Here is a 19,083-nt window from a genome sequence, read left to right on the forward strand (position 1 = left end):
TCTTTTCTTCTCTTTTCATCTCCTTTTTTCTTTTTTCCCTCATCTGTTTGGGTTTCCTTTTTTTTTTCCTCTTCTTTTTTCTGGCATGCAGTATTGCGCTTGCTCTCCCTGGCAGACGAGTCAAATACCCGTCCCCCGTGACTTTCAGGGGGGAGAACTCTCCCTCTGCCTCTCCGCTCTTTATTGCTTTGTTTCTCTGCCCGGCTTTTTGACTTCTCTCCCCTGTTCCTCCGGAGTTGTTCTGCTTCACATCGCGCTCGCTGCTTCTCGTGCTTGAGAACGTGCGTGTGTGTGTTAAATGTAAGGCTTAGGGTTTTACAAGCCATAATGTGGTGATTAATGGCCTTTGTTCTTTGTGCTCAGGCGGCTGCACTTTGCCATATGTACACACACACACATAGTCCTGTGTTGCAGAAGGTGACAAAAGTATTTTTGAAACGGTGGAAACCTTTTTTTACGATGCATCACATGCATTCCTTAGTTAATCCAGTGGGTTTAATTAAATTGATCATATAATGGTATATATATAAACTTTAATACAGGCTCAGGTCCCACAGAGAAAAACAACAACAACACATACAATCAAAACATTACATAAAAATATACAGGGAAAGAAGGGCCACAAAAGGCACTCATGCCAGTGTTCCCAGATCTTGGATGTGTATTTGACAGAGCTGCGGCCAGGGTCTGTCATAAGATCAATTATTAAATTTGTTGAGCGGTCCAGCCGACTCATGAACTTAAAACTTAGGATCCTCAGCAAGGCCATGAAGGTGGTTGGACCCATATTACAAAACAACTCACTGGCTCTAGTACTCCTGGGTTTCTTCAGGAGTATCCTCAGACAGTCATTATAGGCTACTTCAACTTTCAACCTACGCAAGCTCTCCTTCTTGTAGTTCACCCAGAGTGGAGCTGTATAGAGAGGGGTGCAGTAGGCTCAAACAAATTAATCTTAACATCATCTGTACAGTGGTGGAATTTTCTGACCAACATGTTAGTTTGGCCATAGAGCAATCCCCTCTGTCTGCACATGTCGGCATCATCCTCCAACGTGTCTGTAATAACGTGCCCTAAGTATTTGGTACTATTGGAGACCAACAGAGTTTGCCCAGAAAGATGAAAGGCAGGGAACTTATATATATATTTTTCTTCTCATGTTTTAACAGAAAATCTCCAAAGCGGTGCCTTTCAAGATGTTCACAGGACAAAGCTTCTTTAGGCAAACATCACCAACTATGTTTTATGTGGTTTGCAGATGAGCGTGAGCCGGCCAGTCCCGACGAGGAGGAGGAGGACGACGAGGTGAGGAAGCTCAAGGTCTGCATCGAGCTGAAGGGACTGCGGCTCAGCAAGCCAGCCACGGGCGCAGCTTCTCCTGAGATCAAACAGGAGCGGCCGTGGCCCCAGGCCCGGTCGGCGGCCCAGGCGCCGAGCCCGCGGGAGCGCAAGATCCGCGCCGGCGAGCCGGAGGAGAGAGCCGCGGCGCAGAGAGCCGAGATCAACAGGAAGTGGGGATGCGAGAAGCTGCTTAATGGTAAGAACGAGCCGGCAGCCGCGCACACCACTCTTTGTTTCTCTCGAGTTCAGCCGGGGTAACGGAAATCTATCTTTGGCTCACGTTTCACTTTCTGGTTGAGCGTGGCGTCTTTAGGGGATTTCCTGTGAAGCCTTTGGGGAGAAGGGGGGAGGGGGGGGCAATAGGAAATGAGGTAGGGGAGACTTCCTCCTGCCAGGGGAAAAGGCTGAGAAATCAGAAGCGGGACCAGAAGGGCGTCATCCCCCCTTCGACCCCCCCCACTCCTCATTGTGGTTTTGGGCTTTTTGTTGAGCCGGTCCTGTGAGTAGATGAAAGAGAGAGAGGGAAGTGGCTGGTGGAGAGATGCGTGGGCAGGTGTAGTGTGACTAATGTGTGATCAATGATTTTTTTACTTATTAAAACCGGGCTTTTTCTTCTTCATGTGCCCAAACTGAGGCACAGCCGAGACAAGCAGGAGAGAATAAAGGAGCAGGAGAGAGATTAAAGGAAGTGAATAAAGCAGGGGAGATTTTAGCTTTATGTTTCCTGCAGAAACCACAGGCCTTGATTGGCTGTAGTTTTTTCTTTTTGCCTTTTCTAGATAACATCACCCTGGCAACGGCCATGTTGCTAGAATGAATGTGGTTATTTCATTGTGCGTCTGTCAGGGCTGCGGTGTTTCTCTTTTCCTTCATTTTTGTCAGGATCCCACTTATCAGACGGCAAAGCACATTCATCGTTGTGAAGCATCTTTATGGCTTTTTCTGCAACAGATGATACGTTGAAAAGTGTTTGTAGACAAGCGTCAGCAGGATGTATAACTTCACTTTCTTCTCCTTTCGTTTCCAGCCTATGTCTGATTTAATGGACTGTTTATTCTGGAGTTGCATCGTAACACAAATCAGGCATAGGCCACATTCCCATGTCATTATAAATGCTCACGATCCTCAAGAGAAAATGTATTTCCATTAAGCTATTAAATAGCATTATGACTCTGTGGTATCAAGGGCACGTTTTTATTTTTCATATGAACATGTACCGTGAGGCTGAGACCTGACAGTGCCACATTTGTTTAAGGAGATTACCCATAGCAGTGTCCTTGCTGCCATGAAGGAGCACACGCGAGTCTCTACAGCGGTGTGTGTGTGTGAGCCTGTGTCGTGCATGTGCAAGTGTGTGCGTTTTATTTTTCTTCCTCCGGAGCGAGCGGGCCTGCTGCGCTCCCAGACAGCTCTGTGTGCTCATTAATAAACCAACGGAGGGTGAGAGATGGCCTTGTAATACCTTCCCATCCTCCCCTTCCACCGAGCTCGCACACCATCCGCCGCTCACTCTGCCTCTCCTCCTGTTCCTCTCCTCCTTCTTCCAGGAGTCTCCGCTCCCCCCCTTCCCCCCGGCCAGCCGAAGGACAGAGCGTACCCGCCGGACCACTTCTCAGGTGACCGTGGCCTCAAAGAGCCCAGGCGGGGCCCCCCTTCCCCGGCCCCAGAGCTGTCCGTGGGAGGCGCCCCTCCCCTCAAGCCTCGTCGCCATAGTGACACGGACAAACCCAAGGGCAAGCGGCCCTGCAAAACCAAGCACACCAGCCAGAGGGAGCGGGAGAAGAGGAAAGACGCCACTCCCATCAGCCCGGGCCAGCAGTGTGTCGCCGATCTGGGAGCAGCCGAGGAGGACAAGGTGAGAGCTGATAGGTCGTCAGGCCGCGAGTCGGGCGCCGGGATGTTTGCAGCCGCGGGTTTCAGTATGCCTGTCGGCGCCTCTGATTATGCAGCCGAGAGAGAGAGGGAGGGAGGGAGGGAGAGAGGAAGGAAGTATGTTTACAATGTTTAGAGGGCTGCTGGAGCTTTGACCTCCTCCCACCCTGAGCGACTCCCTGCGGAGCGCCGGCGTGCATGTGTGTGTTTGTCTGTGGCCTTAATTGTCGAACGTGTGTCATCGCTGCTGTTTTGTGTGTAGGTGCGTGCCAGGTCCGTGAGTGTCTGCGAGTTTGTGAGCATTCCTGACATAACAACAAACCCTGGTGCAATTAGACATAACACTTAGTGCTGAACACACACACACACACACACACACACACACACAGTGAGGAATGTGGCAGCCACGGTCGAGCGTATGAAGCTCGTGAGTTCAAAAGAGAGGGGGAAAAAATGAGCACGGGGAAAAATTTAAGAAAAAAAAAAGAAGGCTAGTTGTTTTCCGCCTGCGCTGCTCTCCTGCCCTGCTCCTCCTCAGCCTGACAGCTGCTTCAACATGGAATTCCACTGAGAGGGCACGCACTTCACACACACACACACACACACACACACACACACACACACGGAGGCAGGCAACTCCCTCTCCGCGCTCCGAGGACTCTGTTGGTTTAGCGGTTAAAGGAAAGTGGCGTGCCAGCCTGCAGTGTTTGGAGCGTGAAGAGATGGTGTGAAAGCTGCGTGTGTGTGTGTGTGTGATGCAATGTGCGTCTTCTCCTCTACACAATAATCATACGTAAACACTGGAAATTCATCTATACAGCATTTCAAGATATATTTAATAGTTAACAAAGCAGATGGTTTCAAAAAGTAAAGTGGGGGAAAAAAACATTTATGATGTTTGAAATATATTGAATATTTTTGGATGGGTTTTGTCTTATTTAAACTTAAGCCACTCCTGTATTTTTTTGGGTAAAAAGTGTGTGTCCTGTCTGCTATGTGGCACAGACTCTAACTCTCCCCCCCCACCTCTCTTTCTCTCCCTCTCCCTCTCTCCTCAGCTGAGTGAGCAGCGCTGCGCTCCGAGGAAGAGAGCCGCCTCCCCTAATCATTATCCCTGCTCTCCAGTCAAGCCCTGCTCCCCTGCCGCGCTCTGCCCGCCCTCCCTGCAGCCCCAGGTGAACGGCAGAGCGGCCAGCGTCCCCCCGGAGGCGGCACAGGGGTTGCACCGGACGCCCCCTGCCGAGCCCCCCGCAGTGCGTCCCATCCCGCCAGAGGCTCGTCGGCTGATTGTGAACAAGAACGCCGGAGAGACTCTGCTCCAGAGAGCGGCGCGGCTCGGCTACGAGGTAACAGGCTCCACCGGGACTCCTCCTCCCTCCTTTTTATCGTTTTCTCTTCTCACATTTTACACGTTTAACACTTTGTCTCTTCCAAATCCTCGCTCTTTCTTTTTCTCAAATTGAGCTCATTCCATTTCTCCGCGACTTTGTTCCTCTCTCTGACTCTGGCAGACGGAGCTTGACTTTTTCTCTCTCTGATTCCTCTCTTGCATCTGTCCCTATTCTTCCTCTTTCTTTTGCTTTTCGTGGCATTTCCTTCCATTTCACCCTTACTCACGCTTTCCTCTCACCGTACTCCATCTTTTCTGCCCCTCTTCGCCGGCTCGGCTCTCTTTCTCTCTCAGGTTTCCGCTCCCTCCCTCCCTCCCTCCCCCCCCCCTTTCCTCTCAGCAGTCTCTTTCTCTTCCTCTCTTTGTGACTCAGATTGTCGTTGGCACCCCTCCTCCTCCCCACGAGCACACTCGCACACACACAGACACACACACACACACACACACTCTCCTCCTCACCTCCCCTCTTGCCTCCGCTTCACTCTCACATCTCATTAATTTTCCGTGAGGCGAAGTGTGACACACACACTCACACATGCAGGCGCACACACACACGTGCACACGCGTGCGCAGACAACATGAGGGATCGGTGGGATCATTATACGCAGACTGACGCTCGCTGCCTCTCTCTAGCATCGGGAGTTTTTTTCATTCTGTCTTTGTGTGTAGCTGCCGCTCATTCGCTCTAAAACCAGATCCTCTCGTGCTCAAGGAAAAAAACCGAGACTTGTGTATATTTTACGGAAACGCTAAACTCCCATTGCCCTGAAAGCTTTTCATTAAATTTGGATGGCCCGCTGTCTCGTTCTCCCTCATCCCTTGTTTCCGTTCGTGAGCCTAAACGTTTCTCCTCCCTTGTTGACAGATTTTACAAATTGATTTATCGATCAAAGTGTTTTTTTTTATGTCACTTGAGCTGCAGATTGGGTGGTGTGTGTCCGCTCTGTCTCTCACTCACCTTTTGACACACTGTGTGTGTGCGTGTGTGTGTGCACGTGATGATTTTTATCACCAGCAGAGGTATCGTCACAGAACTGTAAATAGGTGTGGGTATCTTTTGTTGCTCATTAACCGGTAGCTTTATAGTTGTGTGTGTTTGTTGTACATATTTATGATGATGAGGTGTGTGTGTGTGTCCGTGATAATGTGTGGGAGTCAGAGTAGGCGAGAGCAAGAGTGTGAATGAGAGGTAAGCACTGGGAGTATAATCGCATTCTAATGGCCCTCTAATGTGCCGTGGTGACTGTGGTTAGCAGTGGCGGCGGCTGTTTTTTCCCCCTCGTGCACACACACAGACACACACATACACACACACACACACACACACACACACACACACACACACACACACACACACACACACACACACACACACACATACACACACACACACATACACACACACATACACACACACATACACATACACATACACAGACACACACACACACACACACAGAGTGCAGCGCAGCAGCAGGGTTCAGTCAGCCGTGCTGGAGAGAAGCTGGCTCGTCTCTCTGATTTATGCGTCTCTCTCTCTTGAACGTTTTTTTCCCTCCCTCTCCTTTTTTTTTTTTTTTTTCATTCCCCCTTCGCATTTTTCCCTTCCTGCGCTCCGCGTGTGGAGAGGGAGGAGGGAGGAGAAAACCTGAGACTACACAAACAAGGCGCTGACCGCTGCGCAAACAACACCCCCGCCTACCCCTCCCTCCATCCCTCTCCCTCCCTTTCTTTCTCTCTCTCTTGCTCGCTCTCTCTCTCTCTCAGGAAGCTCGTCTCTCGCTGCCTGTGTGTGATAAGCCTGGGGCAGACCCGTGGGGCTCCCACACACGCGCTCGCACACACACACACACAAGGACGTGCGCATAGACACACACCAATTTATGCGTACCGCCTCACACACACACACACTCGCATACAAGCCTGTAGATGCATAGAGCGCTTGTCTCACACTGGTGTTTTAGCGCCGCAAGCTCTGGGCTTATCACACGCAGGCAGAGAGATATGAGGGCCTGAGAGACAGAGACACGCACACACACACACCGAGCTCGCATGCTGATTACAAGCACGCACACGCACACACCCGTCATGAGCCAATAAGCACACGCACAAACATCCTGACGTGTTCGTCTCCATATGCTGCACAGAGCGACGACTCGCCGCTGTCGCACACCCACACGCATCTGCACATGGAAATTCAGTCACCTCACGCGCGCGCGCACACACACACACACACACACACAGGCGCCCTACATGCTGACTGCAATTACTCAGAGGCACAGTGAAACACCAGTTGGTTCCCTGTGAGCACAGACACAGGCGTCCTCTTCCTGTACAGACCTGCACACGCAGGAGGCAGAATCACCTCACGCACACATGCATGTCATTTCACGTGCGCACGGCTCTTCCGTTCCCGATGCCGGGGCCGACACTGTGCATATTTCATGTTCGTTTAGTTTTGCGATCCGTGCCTCTGCACATGAAAGCCCACTCTCTCTCTTCCTCCCTCCCTCGCTCCCCTTTTATTCTCTCGCTCTCCCTCGTCTGCCTCGCTCTCCGAGCATTTGAAATGGTAATGAGCCGAGATTCTGCGGATGTCTTCATCCCTCTCTCCCTCTCGTGCCGGGGCTCGGGGCCCCTCAGCTCTGCCCATTGAAAGCGCCGATAAAGGTGCAATCTGTCATTTATTCTCCTCCCACGAATCCCTTTTGATTTTACTTCTCTCATCCCTGTGTGATCCAAACAAAGAGAGGAGCTGGAATGCATTTTAAGAGCCCGGCTGGGCAAGCATCCATGATATAAAACTTTGGCCTTAAATTGCAGCGATCAGTGGATTTGCTCGTTGAGGTAAAGTAAATCCAGCCTGACCTTTTTAAAATTCAACTTCGGAACTCTGACTTGCAAATTTGCACCTTTGACCAAGAGCAACGAGTGTTGACAGTGCCAACCTTTGAGGGAACCACAGACCAGCCGAGTCCCGAGAAGAGGAAGCTATCATATTGGCATCAACCCATCACATTTCATCCACGCTGTGCTCTGCTGAGTCAAAGTTTAACAGCTCCACAATAGAAATGCGACTGTTTATAAAGATGGATGACGTGTCTCCACTTCCTCCCACTGCACATGAACTATCCCCAACACAATTAGCGCCATCGGGGGATGGAGCAGCGGTGACATGGTCCCATCAATACAGTGGCATGGCCATTCGCGAGTCAGTCTGCTGTCAATCTGATGTTTTTATCGCATCAAACAACGAATTAAAACCAAACTTGCCTGAAAAATCCAAACTTGAACAGACATCAGTGTGTTAAGAACTATCTAAAAAGACCGAAACCATATTTAAAGGGAAATTATTCAACATGTACTCTGTTTTTGTTTGGTCCATGTCACATTCACTATTGTCAGGGTTTATTATCTTTACTGCCACCAGGGGGCGATCAAGATTTGGCTTCACTTTTTGGGAGCTGTCATGCGATTTATGCAGCATAATGTTCTGGAACGCTTCCTTAGTTTGTATTACATTAGCAATTAGCTCAACCAACTACAGAAGTCGCTACCTTGATTTATTTTACATACACAATTAGATTTCCAATCACGTAGCTAGCAACCTAAGTTTGTGTACATTAGCGATAAGACGTACCTAGTTTGGATTATATTACCGATTAGCCAAGCAAACCACATAAATAGCATTTTAAGTTTGTTTACATTAGAGATGTAGCCCTCCAACGGCATTGCTAGAAATGGGATTGCTCACTAAACCACCTAGCCAACCAGACCTGTGCGTTGAAGCTATGTCACCAAGCTGTCAACAACTTGTACCTGAATGAATTTCCAAACACCGGAACAGTCGGCGGCTGTTTCACCCTCTAATTAAATGTTGTAATTTGGTTTGGAGCTCATGAACATCAATATCTCGGAACAGGTTATTAGCTCTGACTGGCAACGTTTCCATTCTAATACAACAAAACAGTTTTTTGTTTCTTATTCAGTCTTAATTCTTCTGTCAGCTGAGAGGATGCGACTTTATCTGCCGCCATCAGGGATTTGAATCTCAAGCTTCCTGTTTTACACCAGTCGTTCAACAAGAGGCTGACTCACGCACACACACGCACACACACGCACACACACAAACGAATACACGTTTCACTTGTATGGGCACGCACCAACTTTACTGTGCAGAATATTGGCTCTTAATCTTACAGGGAAAGACACACACACACACACACACACATACATATCTGTTGTATGTGAGGAGCATACAAGTCAGCGCTGCAAGGGGTTAAATGTCTGAGTGATGCATTGATTGCAGGCGAGCGCAGGGAAGCATTCTAGAGAGGGAGATTAGAAGACGGAGGGAAAGAGCAAGCTGGAGAGGAGGGGTAGCGGTGTCTTATTTTACTGCGGAGGAGTGTGTGTGTGTGTGTGTGTGTGTGTTTGTGTGTGTCTGGCGGGAAGCCGGGGCTCTCGTGCTAAGCTCCTCGCTCTCTCCCAGCGATATTAAACACGGCTCCGGAGGTTTTAGCGCTACGCCTCCTCCACAGCCACACACGCATGCACACACAAACTCGTCAGCGCCACACAAAAATACAGACGCATGCCATACATGCACATACACACACATATATATATGCAGACACACACACATGCATGCACATACACACACATACATGCACACTTAGACAAGCTGCATATCATCACGCTCTACCCGTCAGTCTCTCTAACACTTGCTCACAAACACACACACACACACACACACACACACACACACACACACACACACACACACACACACACACACACACACACACACACACACACACAGACACACACACACAGTGGAATCCCCCAGAGGGGAGCTTCAGCACAGCGCTCCTGAATCTCTATCCAGCAGTCACACAGAGTGTTGGCAGCGGGTGAAAACCAGTTGGAGCATCCCCTCTACCCTCTCCCCCCTCCTCCCTCCACACCCTGTCGTCGTCTTCTTCTTTTTTTTTCTTGCACTTTGTCTTGCTCACACTTGCTCTTTCCCTGCATCCTGCCCTTCTACCTCTTCATTCTCCCTCCCTCCACATTGGCTCCGATCGTCCCCTGTATGACTCCCCCCTCCCCCCCCCCACACACACACACACTTTGGACCGCCACGACCATCCACGACTCCACACCCCCCCCCCCACCACCCTTTCATCTCTTGTTATTATCAGCCTCGGCCCAGAGGACGGCCCCGGCAGATTTCATCCGCAGATTCATTTATCTGTCATCTGCCGGGGTGTTGCCTCACGCTTCTCCCGCTCCTCCGCCCTTCTCCACACATCCCTCTGTCAGTCTCTCTTTCTCTCAATTGCCTGCCTTTCCTTCCCGCTTCCTCCCTCCATACGCCCTGCGCTGAAAGAGCGAGGTGAGAGAGAGAGAGAGAGAGAGAGAGAGAGAGAGAGAGAGAGAGAGAGAGAGAGAGAGAGAGAGAGAGAGAGAGAGAGAGAGAGAGAGAGAGAGAGAGAGAGAGAGAGAGAGAGAGAGAGAGAGAGAGAGAGAGAGAGAGAGAGAGAGAGAGAGAGAGAGAGAGAGAGAGAGAGAGAGAGAGAGAGAGAGAGAGAGAGAGAGAGAGAGAGAGAGAGAGAGAGAGAGAGAGAGAGAGAGAGAGAGAGAGAGAGAGAGAGAGAGAGAGAGAGAGAGAGAGAGAGAGAGAGAAACACTTGGACTCGACGGCGAGCTCGAATTAGCATAGAAATGGAAGTTTGCAGTCGTTCCCCAGGTTCAGATGAGAAGCTCTCCTCCCCTCGGCACAGAACTGTTAGCAGGACAGAGGAGTGTGTCTGAATGTATGAGTGCTGCATACATATTTATGCTAAAATATGTATAAAATTAGCAGTTTTCTGTTCATTTTTCTTCAAAAATCTTAAAATACTTCTAACCAGTCCCACCGTGCAGCTGCTTTCAGACATGCATTGAATTCAGAACATTTTCAGAAATGTTCTGGGGCTGCATGTGAGAATGCAAATGTGTGAGTCAGTTGCTCTGGACGTTTTCCAGAACATTTCATGCCGTCCCCCGAGTAATATGTCTGGAAAATTTCCAACCGAGGCCACATGAGAAAACAACCGGAAAACAGCTGGGAAACACACGAGGAGCGATTGATCTTGTCGATGACGTTATTGACCCACAACGGACACACAACCAACAAATCTCAGGATGAAAAAGAGGTGACACACAGAGAGATGTGAACTTGCAAAGAAGAGATTTGAGAGATTGGTGTTGATGTCCTGTAGGCACAAATTTTCCACAGTGGAATTTAAACATCATCCTTTGCCTCCTGCGTGCTCTGCCCTGACGCCCCCCCCCCCTCGCCTGAATGTTACGAACATTATCCTGTTGTTGTGAACGCGTCTGACCTGAACAATCTCCCGCTGCGTTCTTTGTGAAAGGAAAACATCCGGAGCCACATTTTCCAGAGTTGCAAATTCAAACAGACGCACACACATGCCCACAATGCTGAGACGCACTGATTGGGGGGGCGGGGGGGGGGGGGGGGGGCTCTTATCAGCACACCACGGCACCGCGCTCTATCTCTGACTCCTCTGTTTAATAGCAGCAGACGCTGCTCCGGTCCAATAAAAACCAGTCTGACTACTTAGTGCTGGATGCCCAACTGTCACAGCCCGAGACCAGAGGAAACGCTTCCAGCTCTTGAGCGCCTCTGTCAAATCTCTTTGTTCCGCTTCCATTCCGCTTTGTTCCGAGCCCAACTATCGCAACTGGCTGCCACAGCGGCAGGCAGGCCCAACCATAGCACACTGACACAAACATTCACACACACTCATGCGTGCGCTAGTGAGCGGAATCTGGCAGGCTGAATACAGTTGAGTCACATTTAGTTTTTTCAAAGGGTTTCTGGTGCCAGCTTTAGTATTATAGAGCATTTGTGTGTGTGTGCGTTTGTCTGGCACCGGAAAACAGTCCGTTCCTCGTTTCCCTAATTTCTCTCCCAAAGGAACTGTAAAGGAAAGGACTGATTGTGTGTGCGTCTGCTTCTTCTGACTTGTGCGCTCGGTCTTGTTTTGCTTTTGTTGTCCACACACACACACACACACACACACCCTTACCGACACACACACACACAAGACATAATCTCACACACTGAACCGTACTCTGCTTCTGTGTTGGCTCTCTTCAGGAGGTGGTGCTGTACTGTCTGGAGAACAGAGTGAGTGAGGTGAATCACAGAGACTACGCCGGGTACTGTGCTCTCCATGAGGCGTGCGCCCGCGGTTGGCTCAACATAGTGCAGCACCTGCTGGACTACGGTGCCGACATCAACTGTAGTGCACAGGATGGCACCAGGTAAATAAACACACGCATTCATTTACACAGACAATCGCGGAAACGTAGACATGCTTAGCCACGTCTTTACGTTTTATTTACAGGATCATGGCTTTTTCGCCGTCAAACCATCATAAACTAGCCTGATGTTGTCATACTCATGATTCTAGTCAGAATATGAGTCTGAGACCGCTCCATTGGGCTGTGATTATTTGGCGTGTTTCAACCGCACCAGGAAAAAAAATGCCTCTTCGCTCAATTGGATAGACCTACAACCAATCAGAGCAACGTAGTATGTAACGTATGTTGAGCGACGCATAGTTGTTGTCAACAGAACCCAACTGCACGCACGCTGGAAGAAGTAGAAGAAGAAGATGAAAAACGATTTTTGCCGATGTTGTAAAAATAATTTAAGGATACACGGAGAACTTACAGACTCAATGGCAGCATCTACACATCTCAGCTTTCCAGCGGCAGGCATGTTTTTGGAAAACAAAACAGTCAACCCAAGCGCTCTTTGATGACGTAGTTGATGACGTAACTGTTGATCATCTGTCCATCATCGTTTAAAGCCCGCCCTGACAATTTGATTGGTCCGAACAGCTTCTGTTCAGAGATAGTTTCTCGCCAACGGAGCGACTCCAGACCGAACTTCCCGACCAAAAAATGTTGTGGGCGGGGCTAAGTTCGTCTGGCACCCAGGCTAATCATAAACATCATTGAAACCAAATCGCATCAGATGACGGGGACAAAAAACGCAATAGAATTCAGGATCTCTACTTAAGGAGACAAAGATTTGCCAAAGTCCTGTGTGCAAGAAAAAGTGTGCTAGGTGCATCGTTTGTGCACATTCAGCATAGTAATGCCATACAGACAACAGAGAGTTTGAATGTTTAAGTCCAAAATGCAGCAACTCTGTAACTATCTCGTCTCTATAGTCCACTTTGCTCTGTACCTTCCTTGAGACATGACGGTCGTAGAGGTTAGAAAGCTGACAGAGCTTATTCCCGTCAGCCAGATCTAGCTTTTTAAAGCCTGCTTCAATAAAACGGCTACAGAACGCAGTAACCTTTTGGGTGCACACATGAAAAAAGAATGACTTCAAGTTAGCTCGTGAGAAACGTCAGTGTGTGTTTTTTAATATGTCCCCGGCAGGAGCAGGGATTCGACAGATTAGCTGCTGTTTTAAATGGAAAAAGGCCAACGGCTTTCATTGCGTTGTATTATAATTTACAGTAGGGGGTCTGTTCATGAAAGGCTGTGCACAGGTGTAAAAGGTGTTTTGTTTTGCAGATTTGCGACACTGGTTCACAGAACCCAGCTGAGATCATTGCTAAGTCGAATTTCAGCCTTAAAAATCTGAAATCGGTTTCACTGAAATACACATGCTGCCAATAAAAATATCACCTCAATATGTCAGTGATATATTTTAAATGCTCCTCACAGAATATATTATCTTTTTTTAAAAACTGTATTGTCTGCTCTGTTAATATTCCTTTTATCATTAAAATCTATTTTCATTTGTGTCTGTCCAGACCGATTCACGACGCCGTGGAGAACGACCACCTGGACGTAGTGCGGGTCCTGCTGTCCTATGGCGCCGACCCGACTCTGGCCACATACTCTGGCCGTGGCCTCCTCAAGATGACCCACAGCGACAGCATGGAGCGCTTCCTCACTGGTAAGATCCCAGCTGGCTTCTCAGTCCAGTCATGCGCACGGTGCAGCCAGGAATTTAGAAATGCAGCGGTCACGAGTCTCCCTGTGGACATTCTCAAAGACAATAGGGTAAAGAAAAAAAAGTGAATCAGACTGTCTGTGACTTCCTGGCAACAAAAGAGGTGAAGACAAGGGGATTAGAGGACTCTTACTTGTCGCAGGGATTTCCTTGCAAGTGATGTCGATCACAAATAATGAAAATTGAATAAAATTTGCATCCAAGTACTCACTGACTATATGAATACAAATAAATCGAGTGAAAACTAAAATTTGCACAAAGTTTAATGGAAAATCTATAGAATGCAAAATACGCCAAATTTCCACCAAACCCTCTTCTTTTGCTTTTTAGAATCTAAAACCATGATGGAAATTATAATAAATACATTTTCTAATAAGGTGACCAACATTTTTTTGACATCAGGTCAACATGTTGAGGTGGAACAAGGCTAAATTGTTCCTTAAAGCTCCAAGTCTCGACTCATTCACTGTTTACTATTCTGTCTGTGCTCTGACCTTTGTGCACCCTGTTGGTATCGGTCCCTCTCTTTTATATCCTCATCCTCTGCCCTCCAACTGCCACACACATACCCGGATCGGTGGTCCCATTCCTCCTCTGGACCCCCTCACCCTATCCCCTCCCTTGACCACCTGTTAGACAGGGAGTCTCAGCCCGCCAGGGTGCGTGCTGCTGCCTCTGAGCTCCTCTATCTGGTTACTAAGCAACGCCGACTGTGTTTGCTCAGCGTACGTGCGGAGACGGGCTTTCGCTCTGGCTGGAGACTCTTGCTTTTGTATGCATGTGTGTGTCTTTTCACGAGGCTGCCACGCTACCGTCTGACGAGGTGCTTTCAGAGGGCTTCGTCTGCGTGTGTTTGTAGTTAAACTGAGACAACACAACCAGCGCATGAGAGGAGGAAATGAAAGCGCACGGACGCACACTTCCTCTGTAACAAGCTACTTAATATTGCATGAACACCTCACTAGGTGAAACGGATTATTTCAGGCTTTTGTAGAAAAAGCGACAGACGTGGGTGACGAGCGAGTGGAATGAAGCGGGTGGAAGTTGACGGTCGGCAGAAGGGCAAACAGGTTGGGTGCGAAAAGGGAGATTTATACGTAGACAGCTGGAAAGTGGTGTCGAATTTTGAAAAGAGCGTGGACGGCTAGATCGATGGCTGCTTGATTGACAGAGCGGGGGAGAGAGAGGGAGATCGAGCACCAGAGAAAATGAGAGAGAGAGAGAGAGGGAGAGAGAGATTGCTGCCCTCCCTCCACCTGGTCCCACTCATCTGGAGGCCGTTAATCCCTCCAAACACACGCCAGACGTCCCACGCCTCAGCACTGGCACAAAGCCCAGCTCTCGCTCTGTGTGTGTGTGTGTGTGTGTGTCTCTCTGTGTGTGTGTGTGTGTGTGCGTGCGTGCATGTGTGTTCACGTGTGCGCTGAATACACACTTTGCTCTCGCCGTGTGTGCTTAGCCAGCTCCCTCTGCTTGTTTGTTTCCAGCTCGCTCGCTCTGTGTGGTTTGTGTGTGCGTGTGTGTGTCCGCGCACTGTGCGACTGTGTGTGGTTCTTGTTTGATTCCTGGCAGCCGTCTGCAGCCCGGCTCCGAACAGAGCCAGCTCTAACCCAGCGGAGACAGTCGCTCTCCTCCCCCGTGGTACCGCCGCTGGCCCCTGACCATCAGCCCTCGCCTCCTCCCCCAAAACATTTGCTCTGTTTGTTTCTCTTCTCTCTCTTGACACCACCCCTCCCCTCCCTCCCTCCCTCTGCTCCTCTATTTCACCGCGCTCTTATCCATTTCTCTGCGGTAATCTCCCAAGGGCATTTGTATTTGCCCTATTTGCCCTGTTTGCCCTGTTGCCTGTCCCTGGGGTTGCAGCTCTTGAATAACAGGAATTCGCTCCTCTGCTTCTCTCCATAGATTATTTTGCTGACCTTCAGGGCCGCCTAGATGACGACCCAGGGCTTTACTGGGAATTCTATGGCAGCACTGTGTGTGGTGAGTACGGACCAGTGCATGATCACATGTGATTTTTCTATTTATGTTCCAAACCATATTTTACACATCTTCATTGCCATCCAGATTTGAGAAATTCATGTCTATTTGTCCTTGAATCTTCTATGATAATGTGGATGCTCACTCAGGATTCATGTGTATTTTCTTTGTGTTTCAGAGTCTAGCGAAGAAGGCGGCATCTATGACATCCTGGCAGACCCACCGGGCCCAGAGGACGAGGACGAAGAGGACAAAAGGGAGCTGTTTGAATTTGAGTTCTCTGACCGACCTCTGCTGCCGTGCTACAACATCCAGGTTTCCCTCTCCCAAGGGTGAGTTTTGTTCTCAGCAGCTGACACATCTGTTTTATTTTTTTGTGCCTCACCGTTGGCCCGTGTTCCTAAACATCGGTTGTTTTTTCTGTCTCAGGCCAAGAAACTGGCTGCTACTGTCAGACGTGCTCCGCCGGCTGCGGATGTCAGGCCGTGGTTTCAGACAAGCCTTCCCACACATGGAGGTGGTGACGGTGGCAGAGGCGGAGTTTTACCAGCAAGCGTCACTGTCGCAGCTCTTCTCTTGCCCAGAGGAGCTGGAGAGCTTCCATCCAGACAGCAAGGAGCTGCTGGACCTGGTGGAGGACAGCGCCGAGCTCGCCGCCCTGCTGGGCTCCACGCTGGAGTGTCTGGACGACCGCTGGGACCACCCAGGGGACAGACTGAAGGACAAAATCAAGGCTGTCGGCAAGCTGGGCTCATCCTGACCCCTGGTGCCACAGAACCAGGACCTTGACGCTTACTGACTTTAGTTTGCTTTAAACACCAACCAGGGGTTATGATGACATGCCTTAGCCTGACCCTTAGCTCCCACGCTTCAGCCCTGCTCCGGACCAGCACTGGTGCACTGTACAGATGGATTGATCCGCTGGCTGACCGGGCTGCTCAGATATTTCCCTCCATTAACTGAGGATCAATAAATTTGTGGCTAAGTAGACTTAATAATGGTCTTATTTTTATAAATTAATATATATATAAGTGAATAATTATACATGTGTATATATATATATCACTATATAGATATATGTATATATATGTCTATATATATATATATAGACATATATATTTAAATAGCGAGATTCTTTTCTTTTGGATGTTGCACACGACTTCTCTGAAAGATTTTCAGAGTGGTCGTGTGTGTGGGCGAGCAGCACATTGTCCATGTGTGTAGCTGTACAGGATAGTACTGAGACTGTGCTATTGAATGTGGTATTTGTGTTTATAGGAAGCACATGATGTCCTGTTTTTTTCCCCTCCTCAGACTTTAGCGCTCACTCGAGCCTCAGGGGCTGTTCTGTTGTATCTTTTTTTTTTTTTTAAAGCTCAGATTTTGCTTCCTGTTCCGTCTGTAATTTAACATGCAAAACTACAAAATCGTTTGTATAATAAAGTTTTAAGATAATGTTGATATTCACCCTTCGGCACAGAGCTTGTATATAACAGGGAGGCTACTGCAGTAAAGTAATTTTTGGTGTGTTCATTTTTGTTTTAATTTTGTAATTAAAATATCTCATAATTTGTATTTATATTTTACAAAAGAAGTTGCTTTAAAATAAATATACAAACTGCAAGATGAATCATGGGTTCTGCTCGTCATTGCTTCAATGATCGTGACTTACACTGAATTTTAATTCGTTTTTCTGGCTGCTCCGTCAAATTGAATATTCTTTGCCAAATTATCATATGCTACTGCTGCGTGTCGCCAAGGTGTGACCACCAACAAAATCCTGTATTGCCATCTTTTGGAATATTTTAGTACTGTAGGCATCATGCGATTTATTGCTGCAGTCGTGACCAAAGGACCCAACTCCCACTCACTGCTGCTGTGTGCTCGTAGCGCCCTCCAGTGTTCATAGCTGTTATTAGAGGATTGGCCTTCAGCGCTGAATCAGAGGGATGTTTCTAAATATTCTCAAGCTATATTACCATGTATTATGACTGACAAAATACTATTTATTTAGTTGACTGCATCAACACAAACTAACCAGCAGGGCAAAGTGGGCTCCATGTTCACTTTGATTTGAGGAAATGCACCACATAAACTAAAATATCAGCTGAAATGATGAACACTTAAGTTATCATTATCAATGTTTTTGTTCCGTTTTCTACTGTATATTCCTTAATTTTTATTTGTAGATTTGTCATTCCATGAACAAGTGGACAATGGATAGAGATGTTTGATAGTGTTGACAAAAGCATGCATTTATTATTATTATAATTTTTTTAATGGGATTTGTTGACTTACTAAAAAATACAACACTGGCAACCATATCCTCTAAGACATTTAATCTCTTGATACTGTTCTCAGATGGAACATTAGGCCAGGTGCTAATATCTAGAACCCTCCAGCAAGAAGGTGATCGGAAACGTAAACAATGCACAGAGCAAGTAGAACAAAAGGTTAAAGGGAAAGCTGACCACCCAGCAGTGCTACATTAAATAGGTTCACTTCATTTTAATAGTTGTACAGTTTTGTGAATTCAAACCAATTTTAATGCAGTTTCACCTTAGATGTACTATTTGGTATCTGATGTGGTGGCCCTGGTTTTCTACAAGATTCATGTGTCGCATAAAAAGCTTAATTCTTATTTCCATTTGTATTAACAACTTATTTGTATCTATTTGTAAACAATGTTTATTCAAACTAATCAACACATAAGGATTATCTTTAATGATCTTTTATCAGTCTGACATTTCAATTCAATCATCAATTAGGTTTTACAATTTTACAAAACAGTCATAAATGTCCATCACACATCATCACGTCCCCAAAGTCCATGTTGTTGTCTAGATATGTTTTGTTCCGTCCAACCCAACAGTCAAAAACAGAAAGATGTTAAGTTTACTTTAGTGAAATTCACTCCGGACCGGCCCATGACCCTCCAGCTGGTTAATCTCCCGTTGGTCTGTTTTTACATCATCAGTTTACTTTGAGTGTCATATCAGGCGTGGCCTTCAGAGGCCGTAAGGAAGAAATAACAGCTCTGCAGCAGCGAGTCAGCGTTGATGAGCTTCAGTAGAAACAATGAACTAAATATGAACCACACGAGGCAGATAGACTCATAAATTAAATTACCAACTGCCCCTATGTCTGCAGGGAGGGTGAAAAGAGATCCAGGGCAGGCAGCCAAGAGCTGAGCCAGGCTTCAGGAAGGGGGGTCAGCAGGTCCACAATGGAGCTTTAGAGGAGGGACATGGGAGATCCTGTCCCTCGGGGTATTAATAAACCCCTGGAGAGGAAGCAGATTGAAGCAAGGCTCTGAGATAATCTTAAAACTAATTTTTATGTTGAAACGAAAGAATGTGCAACATCAATGCTGACTGTATTTAACTGCAAAGTCAGGAGAGCTTTATAAAGCAATGTCAGAGTTTCATGTTCTCCAGGCAGAGAGGAG

The 19,083-nt window shown here is 47.8% G+C and overlaps 1 protein-coding gene across 2 annotated transcripts in view; it reads left to right on the top strand.

Annotated features, from left to right (window-relative positions):
- Positions 1 to 17,265, top strand: part of bcor (BCL6 corepressor) — a 25,420-nt gene extending 8,155 nt beyond the window's left edge. For both annotated transcript variants that reach the window (XM_061088648.1, XM_061088649.1), the window contains 8 exons: positions 1,259 to 1,537; positions 2,889 to 3,196; positions 4,272 to 4,559; positions 11,772 to 11,938; positions 13,453 to 13,598; positions 15,561 to 15,638; positions 15,814 to 15,967; positions 16,065 to 17,265. In XM_061088648.1, the coding sequence (XP_060944631.1) occupies positions 1,259 to 1,537; positions 2,889 to 3,196; positions 4,272 to 4,559; positions 11,772 to 11,938; positions 13,453 to 13,598; positions 15,561 to 15,638; positions 15,814 to 15,967; positions 16,065 to 16,395 (1,751 nt within the window). In that variant the 3' untranslated portion in view covers positions 16,396 to 17,265. The remainder of the gene's footprint in view (positions 1 to 1,258; positions 1,538 to 2,888; positions 3,197 to 4,271; positions 4,560 to 11,771; positions 11,939 to 13,452; positions 13,599 to 15,560; positions 15,639 to 15,813; positions 15,968 to 16,064) is intronic.
- Positions 17,266 to 19,083: the final 1,818 nt, after the last annotated feature.

Source organism: Limanda limanda, chromosome 16 (assembly GCF_963576545.1).
Source record: "Limanda limanda chromosome 16, fLimLim1.1, whole genome shotgun sequence".
NCBI classification, from domain to species: domain Eukaryota; kingdom Metazoa; phylum Chordata; class Actinopteri; order Pleuronectiformes; family Pleuronectidae; genus Limanda; species Limanda limanda.